At 30.9% G+C, this 24725-nt stretch overlaps 2 protein-coding genes across 6 annotated transcripts; one reads left to right on the top strand and one right to left on the bottom strand.

Annotated features, from left to right (window-relative positions):
• Window positions 1-88: 88 nt before the first annotated feature.
• LOC109537972 (actin-like protein 6B) lies at window positions 89-7521 on the top strand. Of its 2 annotated transcripts, XM_019904981.2 has the most exons (7): window positions 89-174; window positions 459-644; window positions 4866-5178; window positions 5498-5711; window positions 6032-6289; window positions 6347-6442; window positions 6506-7521. In XM_019904981.2, the coding sequence occupies exons 1-7, from the start codon at window positions 150-152 to the stop codon at window positions 6671-6673; spliced, it is 1260 nt and encodes a 419-aa protein (XP_019760540.1). In that variant the 5' UTR covers window positions 89-149; the 3' UTR covers window positions 6674-7521. The 2 variants fall into 2 exon arrangements, with proteins under 2 accessions (XP_019760540.1, XP_019760539.1); XM_019904980.2 differs by lacking the exon at window positions 89-174 and having other exon boundaries at window positions 311-644.
• Window positions 7516-17946, bottom strand: LOC109537973 (battenin). 4 transcript variants are annotated; one of them, XM_019904985.2, is made up of 9 exons: window positions 17853-17946; window positions 11240-11527; window positions 10849-10967; window positions 10634-10792; window positions 10442-10579; window positions 9003-9201; window positions 8793-8942; window positions 8034-8174; window positions 7516-7721 (listed from the first exon to the last, which is right to left on the bottom strand). In XM_019904985.2, the coding sequence occupies exons 2-9, from the start codon at window positions 11429-11431 to the stop codon at window positions 7593-7595; spliced, it is 1227 nt and encodes a 408-aa protein (XP_019760544.2). In that variant the 5' UTR covers window positions 11432-11527; window positions 17853-17946; the 3' UTR covers window positions 7516-7592. The 4 variants fall into 4 exon arrangements, with proteins under 4 accessions (XP_019760544.2, XP_019760543.2, XP_019760541.2 ...); XM_019904984.2 differs by lacking the exon at window positions 17853-17946 and adding an exon at window positions 13975-14150; XM_019904982.2 differs by lacking the exon at window positions 17853-17946 and adding an exon at window positions 11586-11788.
• Window positions 17947-24725: the final 6779 nt, after the last annotated feature.

Below are 24725 nucleotides of genomic sequence, written 5' to 3'. Positions count from 1 at the left end.
ACGTTCTAAAGGCTGGATTGTGTTCTGTGCTATTGTGTGCTATAGATCTGCACTTGTTTTGGTACACTATCGCCGGTGTATTTTTGCGCGTTTTATGCGATTTCAAAAATGTATTAAATGGAACAAAAAAATATATCCTGCTAATAAAAATGAGTGGAGCAGTATATGGTGGTGGTAAATTCAAACATTCTTCATTTATTTATATTATAACCAAACATTTTTATTTATGTTGCTTATTTGTATTTTCATTGCAAAACATTTGAAGGTAATTTTTTTATTGGTCTACTCCAAGTACAGTGTGTAGGTACATGTTATGGTTCGCTATATTTAGTCAGCTTTATGAATGTTTCATAGAAAATTAGTTTTGTTTTATTATATGTTTGTACATAGATATAGATACATTTTACCACAATAAACATTTCCACACTAAATGAAACTCCAGTTAATTATTATTTTAGATGAAGTTGGAGCGTTGGTTTTTGATATTGGACACAATAGTGTTCGAGCTGGATACGCAGGTGAAGATAGTCCCAAAGTGGACATACCTACAACAGTGGGTGTTTGGCTGGACTCAGAAGATGAAGTCTCAGTTCCTGTTACACACTATAACATTGGACTATGTGCAATACATGTTTGGAGACCAGGTGAGTTTTTATGTCTACTGGGTGAGCAAAAAAATGACTAAGTTGCAGTTATTTTGAAGTACCTAATGGTTATCCAATGAGAAAAAATGATTTTTTTTCTAAGCAATAAAAAAGCAAATATTGGAAAAAATAATGGAAAATTTGAATATCACTGTAGGATTAGTTTATGCATACAAATGACACAATTTAAATAACTAACTTTTACAATAGCAGTGTCGTATCTGCCAAATTAAATGAAACCCCGCTCACACTGAATGTGATAATCACGTGAAAAAACCATCAGTCACCAATTTTATCACGTTAAGACGTTTAAGACGTGATTATCACGGCAATATGTTAGACAAGTTGTATTAATATATTGCTGCATTAATAGATTGTGAATAAACAGAGTGCAGATGGCTGTGCTACTGATTTCGTCCCTTTCATTGCTATTGCGGATATACATATGTGTAACTACATAGAAATAGAAAAATGAAAATAGATACATACAAAATAGTAGAAAAGACGAAACACAAAAACACTATTATTAAACATTACAGACATGGATATTTGTTTCGAATATATAGTTGTTCGAATCTAGTTTCCTAGTTTTCTAGTGGAGAATTTATCCACCGCGGTCTATATATGGCAAAGTATAACTAAGGGAAATTCGAAAATTGGACAGTATACGGAAGTCAATAGGTTTCAATTCATTCAATTCAATCAATCTAAAAAAAAAATTGAAGATAACATTTTGAAAACTATTGATGCAACGTTGATACAAAAATGTATCTAAAATAAATTGAGAAAACCGACCAAAATCAATTTTTTTAAATGACTGAAGATTTTAACCCTAAGTATTAAGAATAAGTGTAAGTTTGTGTAATATTGTTTGCTCCAAAAGTGTTTAGTTTTTGAAAAATCCAGTCACTCTCAGTTGCCACGACGAAACTGCAGTATCTTTAATTATTATTATCAGTTAACTTTATACGTTATGCGTAACTTGTTAACAAAGTGAGTAAAATTTAAAATCCATATGGAATCCTTAAATTGATAAAATTTCGAAAACTAATCACTTTTAACTAATCACTAAACACACAACCTTACACAAACTTACCTTTATTTTGAATACTAAATTAGATAAAATTATCACAGTGGGGCATTTCCATTTGAAAAATTGATAACAATTTTTTTACACTTTCTATTAATAGTTATCAAAATTCTATTAAAGTTAGTCCTTTTCAACAAATAATGCCACTCAACTTAAATAACACATAATTCCCTATAGCAAAAATTAATAATTGTTCTAGTGCCTGCAATTGTAATTTTGGACATAAAATCTCAAATAAATCAAAAACGGTCCAATCAAATTTTTCCTAATTATTGTTTGCCATATATGAATTGCGGTGATTCCGAGTGGGACACCCTGTCTAGACCACTCCAAAAGTTTGGAAAAATGTTACTACAAATTCCTGAGGCTGAAATATGATGTGAGTCTAATCCAACGTATCTCAATCCAAAAGTAAAAGATATAAAAAATATCCATATAAAATATGGAGGGCAATTCATGCAGTACTTTGCTTACATTTATACCGAAATAACTTATAAGCCATGCCATATTTCTCTTTTACCTAAAGATTGTTATTCTTCAACATATTTACTGGAACATAGTAGACCTGGTAAAAGTTGGTTTCTGCAGCCGTTTTTGATTTATCAGGAATCAGGATTAAACTATGTATTTATTTCGGGATATATCAACAACACAAAGCAATTAAAAATAACTGCTTTTAACCGAAACTAAACCAAACCAATACATGCGACATATTAATTGTTCTATTTTTCGTTAGCTTTCTGTTTGATATATCACAAAAGTTGTATTTGAAAGATGAAAACGATTTTTGCGAGCTCCGAGATTTGTGGTAGCAGTTTTGCTGCACTTTTTAGAAACACCCTGTTCTAATTCTTCAAATGTATAAGCTACATTTATATATTGTATAAGGTACACAAATTATCAATATTAGTTAATTTATCTTTATGTCGCAGAATCATGCATTTAGACAATACGACAGAAAAGACAAAATGTATTATATATTTATTAAGATTTTTGATTCATTGGAGAATTACTAAAACGTATACGGCACGAACAAAAATATCGTAATTCAACTTCTAACAGAACTAATGTAAAGGAAAATCGAAATGGACACTAAACGTTTTCAACTCGTCCGGAATATACGTAATTGTTATTGTAGCATATAACCAAGGATTTGAAAATAAAGTGCCTACATCCTGCATCGGGTTGCAGTCGAAGTTACTTTTGGATGTTTTTCTCTTCGTTACAATTTTTGTCGGTAATTTGCAATCTGGTACACAATTTTTACAGGCAGTCTAAAGATAAAATGCGCGCATTATTGAGATATACGGGTGCCACTAATATGACTCCAAAGTCCTTCAGTTTACTGTCTAGAACTCCGCTCTCAGTGGTACATTTTTTAGAACCGTCTTCCTATTTAATGTTCTAATTCAAGCAAAACCATTAGCGGAAAATAATCCACACCATTTACATGCATTAGATTGAAATCATAGTTGTTTCCATAGTAGTGACTATCATACTTCCATATTATAACTTTGAAGTTATACCCATAAAACGCTTCACTATTACACAATCGTTGGGAAATTTACAGTATAGCAGAAGATTTGTACAAATAGTGACTAATGACAAAATAGTATTTTTGCTAGAATAAACTAATAATAATTTAATTTTTAACAGGTGGTTTTAATTTCATCGGATCTTGCAAAAATTATTAATTAATATAAACGCCACAACTGTCATAAAATTTATTATCATTACTAGTAAATTAATGTTCATAATTCATAACATCATAAGATCGAGCATAGATTGCTTGAAGATGTTCAGAAAGAGTTTAAATTAGTTCCCCAAAGTGATTTTCGGTTATGGGAAGAAGAAAATAAGAGCTAAAGTGGGTTCTTCTGGCTTCAAAGGTTTTTTCTTATTGTGTATTTAGTGTAACATTCAGTTCTGTGATTACATTTTTTTAGTTTTTCCTAAATTGAACCAGTCTTGATTGGTATTCAATTTATATCTTAGCCAGGAAGATGGAAATACATTTTTGTACGCTTGGTTTATAAACTCGCGGCTGTTTGTCGGTATTGACATCCAAATTCCATCATTAGAAGAATGTCTTCCTCAACATGGATTTTGTTTATCTCATTCGTCACATATGTTGCATTATCATACAAATCACTTTCTTCGAACACGATATCTTCAACTTTCAGTTCTTCGTCATTATCGCCTTCTTGCTAGTTTAGTAGTAGATTAAATGTTGAGTATTTTATATGCTACATATCAACTGTTTTGCCATCGTAAACTCGCTATGGATCAATCTAAGATCATAAACCACATATTATAGTCCAGTCGGATTAGATTTTTTCCGGTTACTAAATAGATGAAGGTAAAAGTTTATTGGAAGTTGTTTGGAAGGATGTCCGAATATTGGGACAAAAGTTTGAGCGCGATTTCCGGCTGTCAACATTGTTGAAATAATTAAAGAAATTGTAGTTTTAAAAATACCTGCAATATAAGACAAACTAAATTAAAATCCATTCATTTGTTTACTTAAAGAGCGAATAAAGCCCCAAATTTTATCGTTTTTTTAAGTGTTCTATAATTGATTTAGTTTTGCTTCAAAAAATATCACTATAACTTTTTTTCAATGTCTTTGTATACTTTATAAGTTTTTTTTAACTACAAATGTTCGTAACTTTTTGTTCATTCCTCCTTTCCACCTCCCCAGTGTACAAAGATCTCCAAAAAAGTTTTAGTCCGATTTTTTGAAGCAAAACCAAATGTATTACAGAAAATTAAAAAAAAAACGCTATAATCGGCGGCTTTTTTCGTTTTGAGTAAGCAAATGGACGGATTTTAATTTAGTTAAAAGTGTCTTATATTGTACGAATTTTTAATACTCGAAAAAAAATATTAAACTTTTTTCCAATAGCGCGACCGGTTCAAAAGTAATGCGCAAAAAACGGGTTTTCGCCCTTTATCTTCATCTATTTAGTGGCAGGCCTTTTAAAGTCTAATCTGGCTAGACTATTAGCCATTCTTCCAATTCAAAATATGTTTTTTTTGCAAAATGAAACAATCAATTGTATATGATACTTTCATTTCGCATATACTATGTTAATGCGCATTTCGGCTATAAGTGACCTTTTGCACTTTAGAAATGGAGTTGAGTACATTTCTAAAAGATGGCATGGTTGAAAATTGGGACATGTTTGAAAATTTCTTGGACTATATTTACTATTCCGCCCTACGAGCTGTCCCTAGAGACCACCCAATTCTTTTAACGGAACCTCCCTGGATAACTACCCCTAAAAGAGAAGAAATGGCTGAATTAATGTTCGAGAAATACGGCGTTCCTGCAGCATATTTGGCCAAAAACGCAAGCTTAGCTGCTTTTGCTAATGGAAGGCCCACCTGCTTAGTATTGGATAGTGGGGCCACACATACTTCAGCTGTTCCCGTTCATGATGGGTAAGAAGATAAATATTTGTTTGATACAAGTATAAAATGTGCTTATTTATTATTGGTTTTGAAGTATTATGTAAATATAAAAGTGTATTTTACAATCCTTCTGTCTCCAATGTATGGAGTAGTAAGCAATCAATGGAGATACGTTAAGAATTATTTGCTATTTATGAGACTGCATGAAACATTTCATCCGGCAGCATTTTATTATATTTAGGGAGCAGCTAGCTATGTTCTCAAGCTAGGAAAAGCTTAACTTGTAACACATAAACGGTGTAGTTTTAATTAATTAATAACTTATGAAAGATTTTAACCAAAATTTCAGCTATGTATTAACTCAAGCGGTTGTAAAATCTCCCGTTGGAGGCGACTACTTAAGTGAACAATGCAGAATATATTTGCAAGAAAGAGGCGTGGAGTTAGTACCGCCCAGCTTTGTCGCTTCGAAAGAAGTAGGAAGAGCGGAGGAAGCTCCAAACTGGCAAAGACGGGACGTTCCTTACAATTTAACGGATTCGTGGTTTGCCTATATGATAAAGGTACTTCATTCAGTTGACTTACCAATTAAATAGTTTTGGGTTATTCCTTTCATGATTTTCTGAACTATACATAAAAAGTTATTTGTTAATGTCTAATGGTATCCAGATCCCCTTGCATCAAGAACGTACGTTGCTCAGTCGTTAATAAATTAAACATTCTCAAATCGTATTATTACTGGTTTTGTTTCGATATCATTGGCATTAGTTAAACTTTCACATTTGTAACGCATACTGTTTTTAAATTAATTAATTTTTAAGTGTTTGGATAAAGAAGTAAGTATTATATTTCGAAGCTCCTCTAAACGGTCCTGGATTTGTAGGAAGTGATGCAGGACTTCCAGGCAACCATTCTTCAAGTTGCCGACAGCTCATATGATGAAGATATTGTAAAAACAATGCCAACCACTCACTACGAGTTTCCTAATGGGTTTCACAAAGACTTTGCTATAGAAAGGTTTAAAATTCCTGAGCCCCTCTTCAATCCTTCAAATGGGGCGAAAGCTGGTATTCAACCCATTTTGGGAGTAGGATCTTTAGTTACGACTAGTGTGGGAATGTGTGATATCGATATCCGACCGGTGAGATTTATAGATATATTATTCATCTTAAAAATCTATGACTTGAATATATTTTAGTCTATGTATGGAAATGTTGTTGTAACGGGAGGAAATTCTAGTCTTCAGGGTTTTACCGAAAGACTAACCAGAGACCTTGCCGCAAAAACACCACCTGTAAGATGATAAATTTATGTACGAATCAAATTCCTGTTAACCATTTTTGTATTTGAATTACAGAGCATGCGATTAAAAGTAATTAGTGCACCAGGAGCAACAGAACGAAGATTCGGGGCTTGGACGGGAGGTTCTATTTTAAGTTCACTAGGGTCTTTTCAACAAATGTGGGTATCCAAGCAAGAATATGAGGAGGGGGGCAAAGCTGTAGTGCAAACAAAATGTTTTTAGATCAGTTGCAAACAGTCAGTAAATTTGAACAAATTGTACAACCACAATTTGTTCAATTTTATTTTTTCTGACAATAACTATTTGTTTGTATTTTCTCGAATTAGCCGCAATTCTTGTTTCATTCTGTATATGTTTGATTTTTTTTGATGATCTATTGTAGATTTGAAGCAAGCCAGTATTTGTTTAGTTTATGTATTTTACTAGTATTTTTATTAGTATGTTTATGTATTTTAAAAGGGTATTTATGAATTGTGCAATTTTGTTTTTGACTAGTAATGCCTTTCAGGTATCGTTTCCTTCTAAGTATTAACATAATAAGACGTATCTCGTATGCCTTTGTTACGTTGACTGATCGCATTTACGTGAGAGATATTAAGCATATATACAATCTAAATAACACCACTTAGTAGACTTAAACGACATATTTGCCAAATTATGTGCCACTTTTATATAAGGATGCATTAGCTACTTCGTCATTATTTATTACATCATTATCATAGAAAGCGATGTAATTTACATAATCGTTAAATCGCTTGTATTTATTCGTTTTGACTTTAATGTTAATCTAAGCTTTTCTATTTTTTGTTTTGCATCGGTTTTAATACGTTGTTGTTTATATTTTTTATCGACAAACAAAATCAACTTGATAGGTTAGCAATGTTTTAAATTAAAACTAGTCTCTCAAATATTAATACTCGGATTGAATATGTCCAGATCTCAAAATTTTTTTTGTTGTGTGATATTTTTAATCTACGGTAAATTAAGGTTCCTATTTTTTGAACTTGCCATATTTTTTAATCTAGGTATGAATGTAATTCGGTATGTGCCAATAAAGAAATTAATAAAAATAGTGTATATTTATTTTCTACTACTCGTGAAACATGGACAAAAATGTGAATGGATAATAACTTATGTAATACTAGCTGGGTTGAGGAGTATTGCAGATTGCATTATGTGCCAAAATAGCAAACATGCCTGCCAATGCTATCCCGGCACTATCTGCGAATCCCGTTATCGCCATAGAAAATTGTTTATCCTCCGGTTTAACCTGAAAAACATTTTTTTTAATTTATAGTACATTTTAATTTGCGTATTAACGTTTGTAGAATAGAAAAATCCTTTGCTATGTAAAGTTGCAATGATTCATAAGAGTACGCTTTATTGTATCACACATTTTATTTTTATTTATGCTTTAAGCTACGACAAAAAAAATACGTCTCTATTAAACCATAAAATCTAAATCCGACTTTAACGCATTCTAAATGGAAGCCGTCAAAAATGTGCCTTTATTTTACCTTCCGGTTGCAATTAATGATTTGGAAACCACAATTAGTGATTAATTCAACACTAGTGAACTTACCTCATGGGCTATTCTATAGTAGGTGTTTACATAAGAAGAGCCTCCTAGGAGTCCTTCCCATAAAACCAAAGCCACCACTATATAGAAGCTTGGTATATAATAGTATATAGCTTCCGTTGTGAAAATTATTACATTTATGGCCTGAAACAAAAATTATTTTAAAGAAACACAAGTAATAAAAATAGGAAACTTGAAATTTCGACGCTTCGAGTTTCTCATGATGTTTGAACATACTGTATTTGAACAGTCTGTTCCAAATATATGATTTTCATCTATTTTTAAGTGAACTTTGCTTAATGTAAAAGGCATCAGGAAGTGTATTGTACGGATTAACGGCTAATTTATTTGTCTAAAATTTGTGCTTTATTGGAAATCCGTAATTGATACTTTTTAGTACTAGTGTGATCCTGATACGGAATTTTCCAAATAGCTGAAAAATAATGGATTACCAATATGTAAAAGTACCTTCATATTAATTGTCTATTAAAAAGATTTGCAGATACTAAGATGGACCTTGGAGAAGATGGCGGATGCTCACAACGCTTTGATTGTTATTAAATGTTTCGTATTCATTGTTATTTGTTCCTTTAGCTATATGGACTTTCTTATTGCTAAAAGGGCTTCATTGATGTACAGGATGCAAAGACCAATTGTGAACAAGATTCTTCTTTTTGAGGTAAAAAGGGGCCACTTTTGAAAATGAAGATATGAATTTGGTGCATGCACACTGTTATACCTTGCTTATGAAATGAGTTATACCTGAAATACTGCCATAATCCATGTTTGTTTTATATGCCAAAAGCTTACAGATGACCTGGATATAAATACGCCTACTTGGTAAGTCACTTGTAGCCACTTATACTGTGATGATTCAGCTATCAAAGAATTGGGGATTTGGATAATTTCAAACTGCAAACAAGAACAATAAAGTCGCCTTTTCATCTTCATAGGCGTCCAGAATATGCTTACCGTTCCTTGATTAATAAAGTATTCAAATAGGTACACGAGACCAAACGGGATCATATATTTCATTAGACCTGGTAGCAGTTTTATCTTTTTAATGAAAGATTCTTTCGGACTTTTCAACTCATCTTCGTTGATTTTCGTTTGAATTTCTAGAGCTTCAGCTATATCTTCTTCGGATGGCTTTGGTAAAATAATCCAGAATCTAGACAGAAAGGTGTTAATTTACTATTTTTTCGCCAGTTATTGTTGGTAAATTTCAGGGAAGTCTGGAGAAACCCACGTAAAAACTAATTCAACGAAATGTAAAAGTGCAAGTGAAAAAATATCAATGGATGTGGGAGATTGGATTCTAATATTCTTAAATTAAAAAACACATTATTTTGAACTATTTGTTATTATCTACTGTTTATGGGTGTTGACTTTAGATCGTGATTTGTAAATTTTTAATTCCGGATTTGTTGAATCAGTTCGCTAATTTTTAAATTTTGCATTCTAAATATTTAGACATATGTGATGTATTTCTTTAATATAGTCCAATACGCTTATCTTTCAATCTTCAAAGTTAGGCACATTTCAATTTACCGATTAAGTGATCCCATTGTAACTAAATATAAAGAAACTGCAAGGCTGGGAGTTACCGGTGAGTGGTAATACTTCCTAAAATAAAATAAATTTTTCGTTTTTAAGCTCTTAAGCTAACTTTTTAATTTAAAATTGCCTAAAGACGTACAGTGCTCACGACATTTGTAAAGTGAGAAATTAATTTTTACTGTAAGTCACGTATTCTTTTTAACTCATTAATATTTAGTTCAAGTATTAGAACCGGTTTTTATAGTAAAAACAAGATACTTAGACATTTTTTAATGACCGCGCATAAAAATCAATCTTTTGTGGAATAAGGAATATTAAAGAAATAATTTCCAAATTATTAGAACTGCAACATTTTGCAACAAATGCATCCACTTAGGTATCAAATATGTATCTAATAGTGACAATTTATGAGTACCCAACAACGAAATCGAAAAATTGCCCATTTAGAAAACTCATAATTGACGAATTTATTAAAAATATTCAAAATAATCTTAGAAATTCCGCAGTAAATTCCTGAATCACATTATTCCCATTTGGCGCATTGTCAAGCTCCTATCATCAGCATTGTAGCATTTTATTCAGCAATATTTAGATTTCAGTTTCATGGTTCGTTAAATTACTAACATTTTTATTAATTTAAATTGCATACAAAAATATAAAACTTTCATTAAGATATTAATGAATATTATAATATAACTATAAATAAGTTATTGAAAAAAAAATGAATACCTTCGGTACATCGATAATTTGCAAATAAGTTGTTTTAAGGACCTTTTACTACATACATTTTTTCGAAGCAGCAAAGAGATTTTTGATACTGTATACTTTGAATGTAATACTACATTACTCACGAAATTGCGGTCATAGCTGGGATAATCAGCATCACTAGCAATGTAGTTTGCATACCAATTCGTTCCAAAAGTGTGTAAGAAAGCGCACCTATTACGCCTGCCCCTCCGGTTCCTGAGCTCCATGCCGAAACAACGTTTCTTTAAATAAAAAAACGTTTTGGAATTTAAAAAAGGATAATGCACAAGACTTACTTTTTGTAAAAGGAGCTGTACTGAAGGTAAGTGACCTCTCCTAGTCCCGAACAAAATGAGGTAAGAATCACTCCCAAAATTGATATAAAAAGGGATCCACCCAATGCTACAGCAATAAACCCAGAGGCAGAAAGCAAGACACATAATGCTACTCTTAAACTGCAAAAAAGTATGTCTTTTATTTGAACTGATTTATTAGTTGAAAATGTACTTACTGCACTATAAAGGGTATAAAAGGTGCAACAGATTTAATCAGTAACGAGGGCAATATATCAGCTAACAAGATAGCTCCAGTTGACAAATATTTGCAGTTTTCTCTTACTTTGCTTGTGCTCTAAAATCGGGTAAAAGTCATTAAATCAAAAGTTTTAAAATAACAAATCTATTCATAAAGTAAAAAAATCCAAAACAAAACAGCTTTTACATTTGCTTTTACCAGCCAATGAATGTGGCTAATTAAAATGTAATGCGATAATTGGTTGCGCAAAATTACGCGACTTTTAAAGCATTGAATTTGTTGATCACGCGATGAAATTTGATACACGTGTGGTAGATTTTATCGATTCCATTGATTTTGCTACCATTTTTAATTACTTGTGGACTCACATCAGATTCAGTATTTCCAATTATATCATCAGCGGCAGTTAACATAACTACATATCCATAGTTGTTGCACAATCCCAAAATCCAGTACGCAACCAAAGATCTAATTTTATTTCTTCTCTTTCTTTGGGCCATAGCTGGATCATCAATGGGGAGATGTTGGATCACCTTTTCCGGTTGTTCTTGAGCGTCCATATTTTGTCGAATGACAAAATTTATTTTATTTAAGCAATAACTAGGTATATTTATAATGCCGCTGCTTTCATATCGCAGCAATATTAACGGCGAAATCTGAAAAGACAAAATACGTTTTTTATAAGCAAAGAAGAAGGAAAAAGTTTATAATTACTGGACAAGGCTGTTTTGGTTGATTTAGCAAAGTTGCATGCGGATTAAATAAACCATCATTCACTCTTACACATTTTTATAAACGGGATATTCTGCTTAATGAAAACTGCAATCAGCACTCTAGACCTATTGTTCATCTACTATATTTACAACTAAACTACATGTCGACAAGTGGTCTTTTATCTTGCGATATATTCTTTTCTAAATAATCAACAATATGATAACGTGAATCTGATTTTACTTTTTCCAGTCTAGACATTGCCTGGCTTCTATCTTTTAAATCGGTTCTCAAACGGACCTCAAGAGAGGAGAGAGTTACGAATTTTCAAAAGTAAAAGGCAATTCCACTTATCTGCGACTCACATAGGTATTACTCAGACCCGTCAATTTTTCATGATAACTGCAATTTTTTCAAATACCAAATTTATTTGGTTTAAGAAAAACCAAAACATTTGTGTACAAGTTCATATTTAAAAGAAGCCGTATCTTTGATATTTTCAATCTTTTCAGCGGCTTAGCTGAGTTGAAGTTTCCATATGTACCTATAGCCTTTACGAAGTTACTTGGTTAAACCGAAAAATTGGGGTATAATCAAGTGTTTCTAAAATCCATATGCGGCCGGCCGGTTCTCAAGTTCTGAAGATTCTGATATAGTAATGAATAGGTAAGCGTAAGTTTTCAATTCCTAATTTTTTGTCGCCATACTTACCTTGAACATACGTAATTAAAAAAATTAAATTATTATTAAATAAATGAAAAATAAACTAAATATATTCAGATCAGTTAAATTAATTAAATCAAATTACTAATTAAAACACATTTTTTAAAATACATTTCGCAGATTTACTTTAATGCTGGTCCAAGTTAGTTCGCATATACTATACAAAGTTTAGCAGAGACTGAGATAACAGTCCATATGACCTAATTGCTACTTTTCATAAAAAAAGTTTCTATCAACTGTAAGTTGATACGCCTTTGTTTCAAAGAGAGTAAAGTTATTTAATTAACAGATTGAAAAACGAAAAAGATGAAAAACTAAAAGACGGTTTAAAGTGATAACCATAGTTTTCTATACACGCAACTACTTATGGAATATACTACATGGAATGCTGCCTCTGAAATCTGAATTTCGTTCAGCTGGAGGCGCAAACAATTTGCTGCGTCAATTATACGATTTTTGGATTCAGCCCGCAAGTTTCTATCCAAATCCACAAACAAGTCTACAGGTGACAAGTCTGGTGATCCGGCTGGCCAATACATTGGACCTCACGCTATCCACTTATCACGAAAGGTTGCAGTTGAAAATGTCCTTGTTCTCTACCACAATATGCGGCGCTCTATTTTTTTAACCAAATGTTTCATAGCATTTCAAAAAAACTGTATGCCAATTTAGGTTTTGCTTCCAGAACTTCTTACTGTCAGTTTCAACTACCTACTGACTACATTTTACGAAGCGTAACACTATTATAATAATTAAATAATAGAAAATAACTGTGATCTTATTTTTTTCTAAATGATTGGGGAATTCTAATTGAAAATAACTCAATTACATGCAACAGATGTTGATATTTAAGCAGCAGAATATTAACTATAAGCAATAAATAACATATATCTGGACAGTACATTAGCTTTGCAGACCGCACACATCTATTATTCCACATCTCATTTCGAATTAGTGTTGTCAACATACGCTAGCTCAAAACTTCCCTTAAAATATAAATGCAATTTATACGTTTTGTTTAAATCAAGTACCGCTTATACGTAATGGGCTCTGACAGTTTGATATTTCACCATATTTAAAATTTTATATGACCCGTGAATCCATAAATACTCTATGATGCTAATGGAAGTTCCATGTTTGCCCGTTTGTCCTGTGCATTTCAAATCGAGCTAATTACCCTATTCGACAGTTCGAACTTGGCTGTAATATGGATGGAGTATGGATTCCCATATGCATTAGATCCTGTGCATGTAATATTGCATGTTTTTAAAAAATAAAATGTGACTAAAAACTTTTTGAAGTTTACTGAAAATCCATCTTTTATGATTAGAAGTTTACCTAAAATAATAACCGAGCAATTAAAGAAAAGTTGTATTAAAATATAATACATGATTGAAGATAAATACAACATATTAAGTTAATATATGACGCAGTCTATATAATACAACGTAATAACAGATTAATGAAAATCGCGCCACATTGATGCGCTCAACCACAATTCGCAAGATACCAATAAAAATCGCAATAAATACGTGTTTATTTTCAAAGTCTGGTATTGACTTATCATCATTGTTCCCGTATCTCGTATTTAAATTTTAATCACTGACAATTCACTCGGCGTATTTTAAGCGTGATTAGAAGCAATAGCGATATATGAATGAGAACTTACCAATTCCGAACGAAAACTTTAGAAGTGAAAATTATAATCCGTAAATAAACATAGTACAGCAGATGTAAACGCTTATTTATGGTAAAACTGTTCTGCACTTATCAATATCAGTACGTTCAGCAAGCACACACGATACCCAAGCACTAACAAATACTGAAGTTGATGTTCATTCTAATTTTTTTAAACAGCAAGGCAGAGTATAAGCTGATTTGTCAAAAGGCTGGCTAAATTGCATAGTTAACAATTTAGTTAGTGTCGGTAATAACAGTATGTGCTTCAATTCAAACTTAAATCAATGCTTTCAACATTAATATAAATTGAGTACTTAGTCAGCATTGTAACAATTAAGCATTTAACAGCTTTTAGTATTAATTGTGAAAACAAAACAGCAATTAGTAAACCAATTTATTTACCTACAACTTCACTCCAAAGGTCTAAATAATGAATGCATAATTTAGCACTTACTCCATTCATTGGACATGGTCAATCAGCGAATTCGAATACATCATTTTTTATTACAATGTGAAATTGATAAGCAAGTTAATCAGCAAATTATTTCAATACGATGAACTATTTTATAAAGGCGTAGAAGTTGATGAAAAAAGCTATGCTGATTGACTATTCAAGCAAAAGCAACAATCAAAATCAATCTAGTAAGCAATTGTGCAAAAATTACTGATAAAATATTTTCAATTGATACAAATTTTTCAAAATTGCTCTACATTTTTTCATATCTACTCGATCTAATATTTTAAAAAATGTTTCTTTATTGGGTGCTCTACTACTCAAGTCGATTATATATTTCACGTAATAAATATATGCTATATTAATGTAAAGAACATATTTTCTACTGCTCTCCTGAACATTAACAGATATGCAATAAAACATGCTCAATACATATGGTACAATATATGTTCGAAAGTCTGGTGCGACGTATTTAAGTTTTCCAAAGGTTGTAAATTCCGAGGCCTTTATCATAATTATTAGGAGAGAGTCAACGAAAGAATCTAATTAATTTATTGTTATGGTATGCTTAATTAGGAATGCCCTTTTTTTATTCAAAAAATATTTAATGTGTCCCAATATTAAAATTAACTCTTTTGTTCCTTAGTACCTTTTGAAGGTAATTTTACAAGGTTTATCAAATATGCTTAGATCCACTAAATAGATACATTGTATACATCTTCTTAAAGAAAAAAATATTGTAGCATCGAAAAACTAAAAAAAACCTGAAAAGGACTACCCATATAGATATTTCTAAAAGTTACATTGATTGATAAGACGCATTACATCAGTTAATTAGTAATAATAAAAAAACTACTTATTAATTATATAATCCTTGATCAGATCCAGTCTTGAAGGAATATTCTAGTTGTAGTCTATATTCAACTTAAGCACTAAATATTTTCAGGTTGCATCTGGTCTATTTTTTTCTCTCTGAGAAAATATACTTATCCCTGCTGAGCATATAAATGAGCTTTTTAACTACCTCTGAAGTAACTCAAAAACAGTGTCAATGAAAGTTATTTATGTTAAAAAAGTTCTGTTTGAGGTAAAAGTTGAAAAGTCAAATGTGATGACCAAGTAAACGTGGCTTCTAATGGCTTACGAGAAGGAAAACAAACTTTTATTTATTTTATAAATAGTATTATTTAAAAAATAGTTTTTCAGAAATCGTTAAGTTTTACCGTAAAGCAATCGACAAATAAATAAAAAATTTACGCAAGTGCCATTTTTTTTCTGCAGATAGATAGGACCGTGAAATAAAATATTTATGAAATGAACAGTCCGGGCCCTGCAATGAAACGGAAAGATTTCTTAAAATTTTCTTTTTATTAACTAATTAAGATATTAATAAAAAGTGAAAGAATAGCCATTTGGTATACATAAATGGAAAAACATTATTTTCTGAATTTTACATCAGTGAAATGACCTCCCTTTCGATTTATACATTTTTGCAATCGATCCTGGAAAGATTGCATAACTCTGTTCAGCAAATTGATAGGAATTGCTGCAATCTCGTCTCTAATTCGTTGTTTGAGGACTGGGATTGTCCTGGGTGGATAAATTTTAAAAACTTTTTTAGGTGCCCCCATAAAAAGTAAGTCGCAGGGTGTGAGGCGGGGGCCAATTGAAATTCTGATTGCGACAAATAATGCGTCCCGGAAACAAAACATTCGATGCATTTATTGAGATTTTTGCAGTGTGGCTTGTAGCGCTGTCTGGTTGAAAAAATGTGTTTTCGTTCAAAAACACACTTTTTCACATTAAATTTTCACATTTTCAGCCTCATCCTCGAAAAAATATGGACCGATTATTACCAACACGAGTTAATCGCACAGGATATTTGATCAAGATTAAAGCAAAGCAATTGCTAGAATAGAGAAAAAATTCATGGTTTCAAATTTGCCAAATGCCAAATGAAAATTGTTAACAGTTTTGATAGTGGGACTTTTCGTCGGGACAGAAACTGGTTTCGTCAACCGGACATTCGAACACTTTGCAACATATTTTGTATGTGAAATATTTTATCAAGTTCTGTATTCAGAAAATAAATTAAAAAAACTGAGTTTTGAGCAACCAGAATGTGAGCCAGGTAACTCGGAGTCTTAAGCCAACGAGCATATGTTTAATTATATCTTCTAATGTAACAGACACTCAATTAAATTTGGCTTTAGGAGCAAGTAAATATTTAATAGCAAATTAACTACAGTTAAAAACTACAGTAGTACTGAGTTGACCATTTTTTTATTTTTCAGAGTAGCATTGATTAAAACCGAAACGTTTTCAAACACTTTTTCAGAGCTCATCTGAAGCGATTGTGTATATTAAAGCACCAATTTAAGATTTAATAGGAAAAGAAAATTTTTAAATAGGAGAATCGAACATTTGCAACAGTAAATTCATGAAATCAATCATTATCAAGAGAACTGGGTTAATTAAGAATCATGTAAGTTTTGTGCTGTATTTCCAATTTTACTATAAACAATTTCCTGGCTTAATATGTACATATGCCTCGAAATGTAGGCATCTCTATTTAAAAACCGCTTCTATTTTGAAAAAATACAATTCAATTTTATAGAAGAGTTATTTTTAATCAAATCATTTAAACGCAAATGTAAACGCGTACTTCCCTTTTAGGTTGTTGCGTTAAACGAAATCAATTCAAATATATTGGTAATGGTACTGTGCTATGATTTTGAAATTAGTTAAAACCACAAATGATTGCAATATGTATGTTTTAGTCGCAAAGGCAAGTGGAACAGTAGAAATTGACTGCCTTAATCATTACGAAATGTTAATAATTACTTTAAATTAGAACACGGCATAATAATAGATGCAGAATAACGCCAAACACACAGCTCGATAGGTGCATATTTAATTTAAGGCACAAGAACTAAGTGTAATTCTTCAAGAACAATAAATCCGTTTAATTGAGCTTGCTGTTTGCTGAATTTTACATCATGGCATATTGTTTAGAATCTGTTTTTTTAAAAGACCTTTTATTAAATCCATTAATTAGGCTTAAAATTTGGAACAATCTCGCAATTTATTGTGGTTACTATTTTGTAACTTTTGTTCTGTACTTAATCAACGGAATTATTAGCCATCATGTATTTGCAATTTTAGATGAATGGATTCAAAACTAAATCTACGCTGAGCAGTTAAAGTACTAATGCGTTTTTAAGAAATGTTTCAAAATTTGCTGCTTTACTGAAAATACTTGTATGCAATAATTAAGAAGTATGTGATAGTAGAAACTGAAAAATTCTGATACGGCATATTAGCAAACAGGTGAAAATTATTTAAAATTCGTGCTTATTTGGCATTAATTTCAATTAATCATAATCAATAAAATTAATCGATATGTAAGATACCTTTTGAACACTGTTTGAGTGACTCGACACAATGGCACAATTTATGATTTTAGTGATCCCAAAGTTCCGGCACGAAAGATCAACAACAAATAATCGATGTCAATTGTTTCGATTGATTTTTAAGTTTAGGCTCGATATGCTTGACATTTCATTTAGTTGCAAAACAGTTTGTGGCATTGAAAATTTGTGAATCAGTTTGTGAGCTAATTGCATTACTTGATATAACCTGTAATAAAATTAATAAAATCTTTATTCCGGGCTTAAATGTGCATTAGTATGGAGCTTTTTACCTGGTGGTTAATATACATAGTGTTATAAGATGAATTACGTTTCAGCAATTGAAAAAGTCGGAAGAATTCTTCAGCACCACAGTCCACTATTGTTGACAAGAGTTTTTTCAGACCATTTAAAGCTTGTTGTTTTAGTTATTTATATACCAAACAAAATGATACGTCGATATTTCAAATTTCTCGGCAGATATGGACAATAAAAAATAGTAAAAAGTTTTTAATAGAACGAAAAAATAATAATAATTTCCTTTTGAGCCTTTCAGAAAAATTGTTCATAATTGGTATACTTTAAGTAACTAATATGGACTTGAAGTCTTATAAATGTAAAAGTAACTTTTCTATGGCAACTATATTATTTTTACAGGCTGTTTGAATGTTTGATGGAACTTCGCTGACGAACAGTTTGGCCATTACCGTTGTAATGTATCAGTGAAACACACGGTAGATATAAATCACGAACATTCTTTGCTTTGGATTAATAAGATCAATAGATCAATAAAAATTGATATAGTAATTTACATTTAATCTATAGATTATGATAATTAAAACTGAACACTTATCAAATGTGTAAATTGAATCTCAAAAGCAAATGAACTTGTATTAAAAATTATACGTGACATAGAAATGAGATATTTATTATATAATATCGTGATGGGCTCAACATGACATCAAAGTCAAAAGTATTTCAAACTGGCCAGTGCAATGGATTTCATTTGAAAACGTTTAACCAGTTCGGCTGAAAGGAGTCTCTTGACATCTGAAATCAATCCATTTAAATGAATTATAAAAGGGTTGAAATCAGTCAGCACCACGCTATACTTCGAAGGACTGAATTATGCAGTATCTCTACTAGGCAAGGTGATAGAAGCCATTAGCTAAATTACAAATATATTTCTTTGATTGGAGTTGTTGCTTAAATAATTTGCAAAAAGTATACTGCTTTGTAGGACATGCAGCTTTGTAGAAAATGAATATTATAAACTGCAAACAATTATAGCAACACATCAGATTCAGAGTAAATTAAATATAATGCATTTACTGCCTGAAAATAAATATTGGATAAAATGTAAGCGAATCGAATCAACAAAACGAAAATAATAATTTTATTATACTCAAAAACAATAAGAATGAACGTTTAAGAAAATTACAGCTGTATTTTAAATTCGTAGATACGTAGTTTATGTACTCCTTGTTGGCATCTGAAGAATCCAACTCGATTCAAATGGGTCGAGTCCCCGATTGTTTCTTTACGATTACCCTAATCTGATCTCGAACATTTCTTTATATTTCATTCACAATGTCATCATTTAATAATTTTACCTCTTATGCAAAAAAATATTATTTGAAAAATATTTTTCTATCACGGTCTTCATAAACATTGGATCGAACAATCGTATTTTTTAAGCTTTATTTTATTTGCCTTTTATGCTTATATTGCCGATTTTCATATAAACTTTCTCCAATTACGACATAGTTTGTCTTATGTTTGTTTCTCAAATGCTTGAATTAAATTATAGGGACTGATGTGTGCACATTGAATGAAACTCCTACTTACACAAGAATATACACACTTTAAACCACAATTTGTTAATTCGATGCTCACATTGTTGATGGTTTAGAGCTCCTCGCATTTTTGACTTTTGCATATAATACAACAACAGACAACTTTTGCATAAAATATCGGCTGTTAATAAAAATAATTAGAACATGCAACATAATTTTACAGTTAAATTAAACTATTTTGAATTTATCCACCAAAACCCAATATTTCCTGTATAATATCTTCTTATCAAAAACAAAACATCTATTTTCTAGTTCACCATCGCAATCTATTTTTCTATTATACAAAAAAGTCGAAAAAATAATAATTTTCATTGCCAACAAGATTATGACTATTCAAAACATAGCACGATCAAAACAAGAGAGAGAAATAATCTAAAATAAAAATTGGACAAAGTAGAAGCACTTGAGGTGCAATCACTGACATAAAATTTCCAAATCGATTTAAATTTTGGGTTTCTTAGACGTTTTGTGGTAAAGATATGTATGCGTAATATGTATCTGTAATAGGGCTTTTTTCGCAGACAGCAAAGTACAAGAATATCTTTAGCATACATAGAACTAAAGACATTAATATAACTAATTAATAAATCTGAGAATAGAACGATTCGTTTTTGTGATCTGAAAATGCTCAAAACTCTTGTGGAAGAACTCCAAAAAGCAGGTATCGATCGGTAAAACATCGATCTGCACTCAAAAATTAATCGGACCCTTGTAATCAGAATAATTTCTATATTCACATTCTTGATTCTACTCCCTTTTCGTTGTTAAACTATTTGGTGTTTTGCTTAAATTATTCTATGTAGCTGATAAAAGGCATTGACATAATTATTTATTTAATAACAATTACAGTTAGTTATTGTGAGCACATTAATTAACTTAAAAACATATAGAAAATAAGTTTACATTTTTCAGTTAAAAATAAAATATTTGGATGATCGATTTCATACACTAAAGATATCCTACTTATTCACTAAAGCAAGTAAACAAATTTGTTTTCTTAATTGTTAATATAATGGAGAACAACAGCTATAATTAAAGTAGCAAAAATACCACAGGTGGCAATTATGAAGAATCTTCTGTTACTCCAAATGGGCCTAGAGTTAGACAACTCAGATCGGCGACTCCGAAAAACATCTCTGGTTCCTTCTTCGAGCTCAATTTGAGTTCGGAGCGTTTCGTCTAATTCCTTTCTTGCGAAGAATACCTGCAGCTTGAAAAGTGTTTTAGAAATATGTTTCGACATTTTTGACGATTTCACTTTCAATGGCCAATTGTTCTCGAAATCTCCAAGTTTTGAACTGTGAATGATTTTGCCGTTGATTCACGCTTTGTTATTTTCTAGATACTGACCGAGCTTTAACTTCAATTCTGTACTCAGCAGATAAGCAGTGCTATTCAGTGCAAGTTCGATAAAAAATTTCTTCGAATTGCATTGAACATGCAAATTGATTTTTTTTAAACCGGAGCTGGTAATTATTTCTTTCCATATTATCAAAAATATTCAATATTCCATACTATCAAAAAAATTGATGCGGTTTATAATTACCTATACATTTACTCTACTAAGCAGTTACTTGGCAATTTAAGCAACCCTTATATGCTAAAAGGCAGTAACGATTGCAGAATTGAAGTAAAACGCGAATCAATTCGTATAGAACTGAGGAATATTCGTGTATACCAATGACTCGTTGGTAAGACAATCAGACTGAATGCTATAAAACTGGATTATTCCACTACAAAATTAAAGCATATGTTCAGCTGCCTATTAATATGTACAAAATGGGATATGAAAGTGTAGTCAGTATTCAAATAGTGCAGTAGAAATACATCGTCAAATTCATATGTGAAAAACATATCCAAAATACAACACAATTATGAATTTATTATACTTTCAGAACAAAGACAACGCAGACGATCCAATTAAACATCTTTGAATTGAAAGACATGCGAAGCCAAAATTATAGATGTTTGTTTCGTTTAAGTCATGTCCAAATACTTCTTATTTAATATTTCTTGCTACTTAAAATTTAATATTTTGCACCTTACAACTTTGCAGAATCATTAACTTTCAAATGTATGGCACTGAAGATAAAGTAATGGATAATTCGACTCAATAAAGCTGTTATGAAGCAGAAAAATATAGTCTTATCTTCCTTCGTAAGTCTGGTATTGAACACAATAGAAACCTTATTGGAAAGCATTTAATGGCTTATATGCATGACGCAAATTTCCCTATGCGATAACGAGTGAATATTTTGAATTTGATTTTCTTTGCTACGCTATGAAACTTTTGCCTTATGACCTACCTACGACTTAATATTCAAATAATTCCTTATATATATACTTATTATTATACTTATAACTGGATAAATATCGTTCCTTCAAAATATATTGTATTTTAAGTGTTTTTAACAGTTAATTCTTAGTAGCCTAAAATATTTACAATAAAATCTAATAGTCATAGTGGCTTTTAAATTTTAACTTGTGTGCATTTTCCTGTCTTATCCAATAAAGAATCACCGTTAAATTGTTATTTTTCATAAGAGAAAACGATAATTTGATATTCTAGAAAGTCTAGTCCACGTTTTCGGATCAATATTTATCTTACTTTTATTTACTATTACTCATCAGTAATCAATATTATAATAGTAATCGGTTAATTTAACATTATAATAATTAACAATTTACCTGTTACGAAAAATGTTGTAATACAAGTTTATGTAATTTTTTCATTCGTAACGCGATTCAATAACATTTTATTTGGATTTGGATAGATAAAGAAGTCCTTTTCGCAAGAGATAAAGATTTTTTTTAAATATGTTTTAGTTTTTCTTCTATAATAATCGTAAAACAAAACTGTCTTAATCTTCTATTCTTCAAGAAAGCAGCCAAATTAAATTTTATTTCAATAGGAAAATCTTTATTTTCCTATTGATTAGCGCTTACCTACCTATCTACCCCATTTAAAAGAAAAATTGAGTTTTGTTCGCATTTCCGCAAATAGAATCACACCTTATCATTGTAATGAACGTGTTTTAATGGATTTTTTTGAAGTCACTGTGTATGGAATAATTTTTCTAATAGCTTTCAAGCGCAAATGTTGATTGCCTCATTCTGAACATTTTTTTGAACTAAATTTGAACATAAACGAAGCTAATTATAAAATAGCGAATGCTCTTTAAGAATAAATAATTTTTTGAATAACAGACATTTCGATATGAAGTTTATAGCTATTTTGTACTCTAACAATGAAAAAAGTGTAAACCTTTAAAAGTGTGCGACCAAATAAGGAATATACAAAAAAAAAATTTAATTGTGTATTGTGTAAGTCTTTTTTTAACTAAAACAACGAGAAATAAGGTTTTATATTTCAATATCCTTAAATATTCAAAAAACACTGTTGTTCTACCCTTTTTTCACATGAAGAGAAATATGAGTGTTTAGAAGGGTGGAAACTGTAATAAAAGAACATATCTTGCCAAACATCCGTAAATTTGTATTTTTAATTATTCATATACAGTAATAAAATTGTTGTAATCTTGAACTATTTTGGTGTTTAATGCATAATCCAAAATCTACTAAAGAACTTTAATTAAACAATTAAGGTTTGGGAAAGCATTCAATCGTTGTACAACTATTATAATATTCTGTATTGCCGAACAGACGGGCGTTTGATTTTTTAATTATTTTATACAATTCAAGATTAATAAGCAATCTAACGTGAACTTCAACTACATAACTTGCAAAATTATTAGACCCAGAAGCAAGTGAACTTAATAATGCAAAATATTGATTTCAACTAAATATTTAAAAGCGAACAATGATTTATACAATACTAAAGTGGCATTTTTCCAAGTAAAATTGAGTAAATAGTTTATTCACGATATAAGCAAAATGAATATATCACCAATAAGTAGACATTTCGAGAACCGATCTATAGCGAATTTTTCAAAACAGAATTTTCAAACAAGTTTTATAACATCTAGAATTTGTCATCATTTCAAAAGTTTCGAAATCATATTAAGCAACTTATATATCCTTCTTACAGACTCGAAACAACACGTTCAATACCAAATACATCATGTATAAGATAGTGAAAAGGTAGATTATCCCAGCAACTTGTTTCAAAGTGTATATAAAATAACTGTTTTTGAACCACTTCTTAAATGGAATGGAGGACTGAACTTCATTCACTTCTGCAACTCCCAAATTGTGATTTTTCTTCAGCGTGTCTTCAGCTTCCTTGTTATCCATTTGAATATGCACAGCTTTATTGATGGATTTACACTTGGAGATAATTTTTCTTGGAGATTTCTTTACAAACGGGATACATAGAATTCGCACCATTTTTAAACACTTTTTATTTTGTTACAGAATCACCTCAATAGTTGAAAGGCTATTATGGAATGAGAATTGCGAGTAGCTCACTTTTTAAGGTTATCTCTGCAGTTGATAAATGCCATACAATGGTTTGCCAGACTACAATGTGTAGGTAGAAATTAACACAAATTTATAACTTTGGAAATGAAAAAAACGTGTCAAAATTAACAGTATTGAAAATTTTTACTGCCTTGCGGCACAAACGTTCATTAAAGCTTGATGGTATTGCATGAGAATTTTATAAGCAGAACACAGCTGATAAGAGCGAAGAACTTTGAATCCGGTCCTGTGGACAACACTAGTAGGTACTTTAAAAAAATAAAATGATTATATTTTCTAATACTTTTACCATACTGTAACAAATTTAGTTGAATAAAAATGTGTTTTCCAGAAAAGCTTAAGCTTTCGTATTATAGACGATCATTCAAAAATTCAGTAAAAAGTTCCAAAAAAGCTCAAAGCGGGAACATTCTGACCCTGGGCATATTCATATTCGAAAAGGTCCAGATGAAGTAAATTTTTTGGGACAATTTAGGCTATTACAGCCTTTCCACATGCTATTAAATTATTATCAAAGATGCAATATTTAAAGTCTATACCTATCTACTTTAATATTGGCAGGATAATCATTGAATTCTAA

Source organism: Dendroctonus ponderosae, unplaced genomic scaffold, assembly GCF_020466585.1.
Source record: "Dendroctonus ponderosae isolate FM_Combo_2020 unplaced genomic scaffold, Dpon_F_20191213v2 Dpon_F_20191213_1, whole genome shotgun sequence".
NCBI classification, from domain to species: Eukaryota; Metazoa; Arthropoda; class Insecta; order Coleoptera; family Curculionidae; genus Dendroctonus; species Dendroctonus ponderosae.
The sequence above is the reverse complement of the archived record's forward strand: the minus strand, read 5'-3'. Positions and strand labels throughout refer to the sequence as shown.

Bases quoted from the DNA above. Each gene is read 5' to 3' on its own strand.
- LOC109537972 (XM_019904980.2), top strand. From the start codon at position 431: ATGAAACTCCAGTTAATTATTATTTTAGATGAAGTTGGAGCGTTGGTT. The intron at 645-4,865 runs GTGAGTTTTTAT...TTTGCACTTTAG, and splicing joins AATACATGTTTGGAGACCAG to AAATGGAGTTGAGTACATTT. The intron at 5,179-5,497 runs GTAAGAAGATAA...CCAAAATTTCAG, and splicing joins GCTGTTCCCGTTCATGATGG to CTATGTATTAACTCAAGCGG.
- LOC109537973 (XM_019904985.2), bottom strand. From the start codon at position 11,431: ATGGACGCTCAAGAACAACCGGAAAAGGTGATCCAACATCTCCCCATT. The intron at 10,968-11,239 runs GTGAGTCCACAA...ACCCGATTTTAG, and splicing joins TTGGAAATACTGAATCTGAT to AGCACAAGCAAAGTAAGAGA. The intron at 8,943-9,002 runs GTAAGCATATTC...TCTTGTTTGCAG, and splicing joins ACTTTATTAATCAAGGAACG to TTTGAAATTATCCAAATCCC.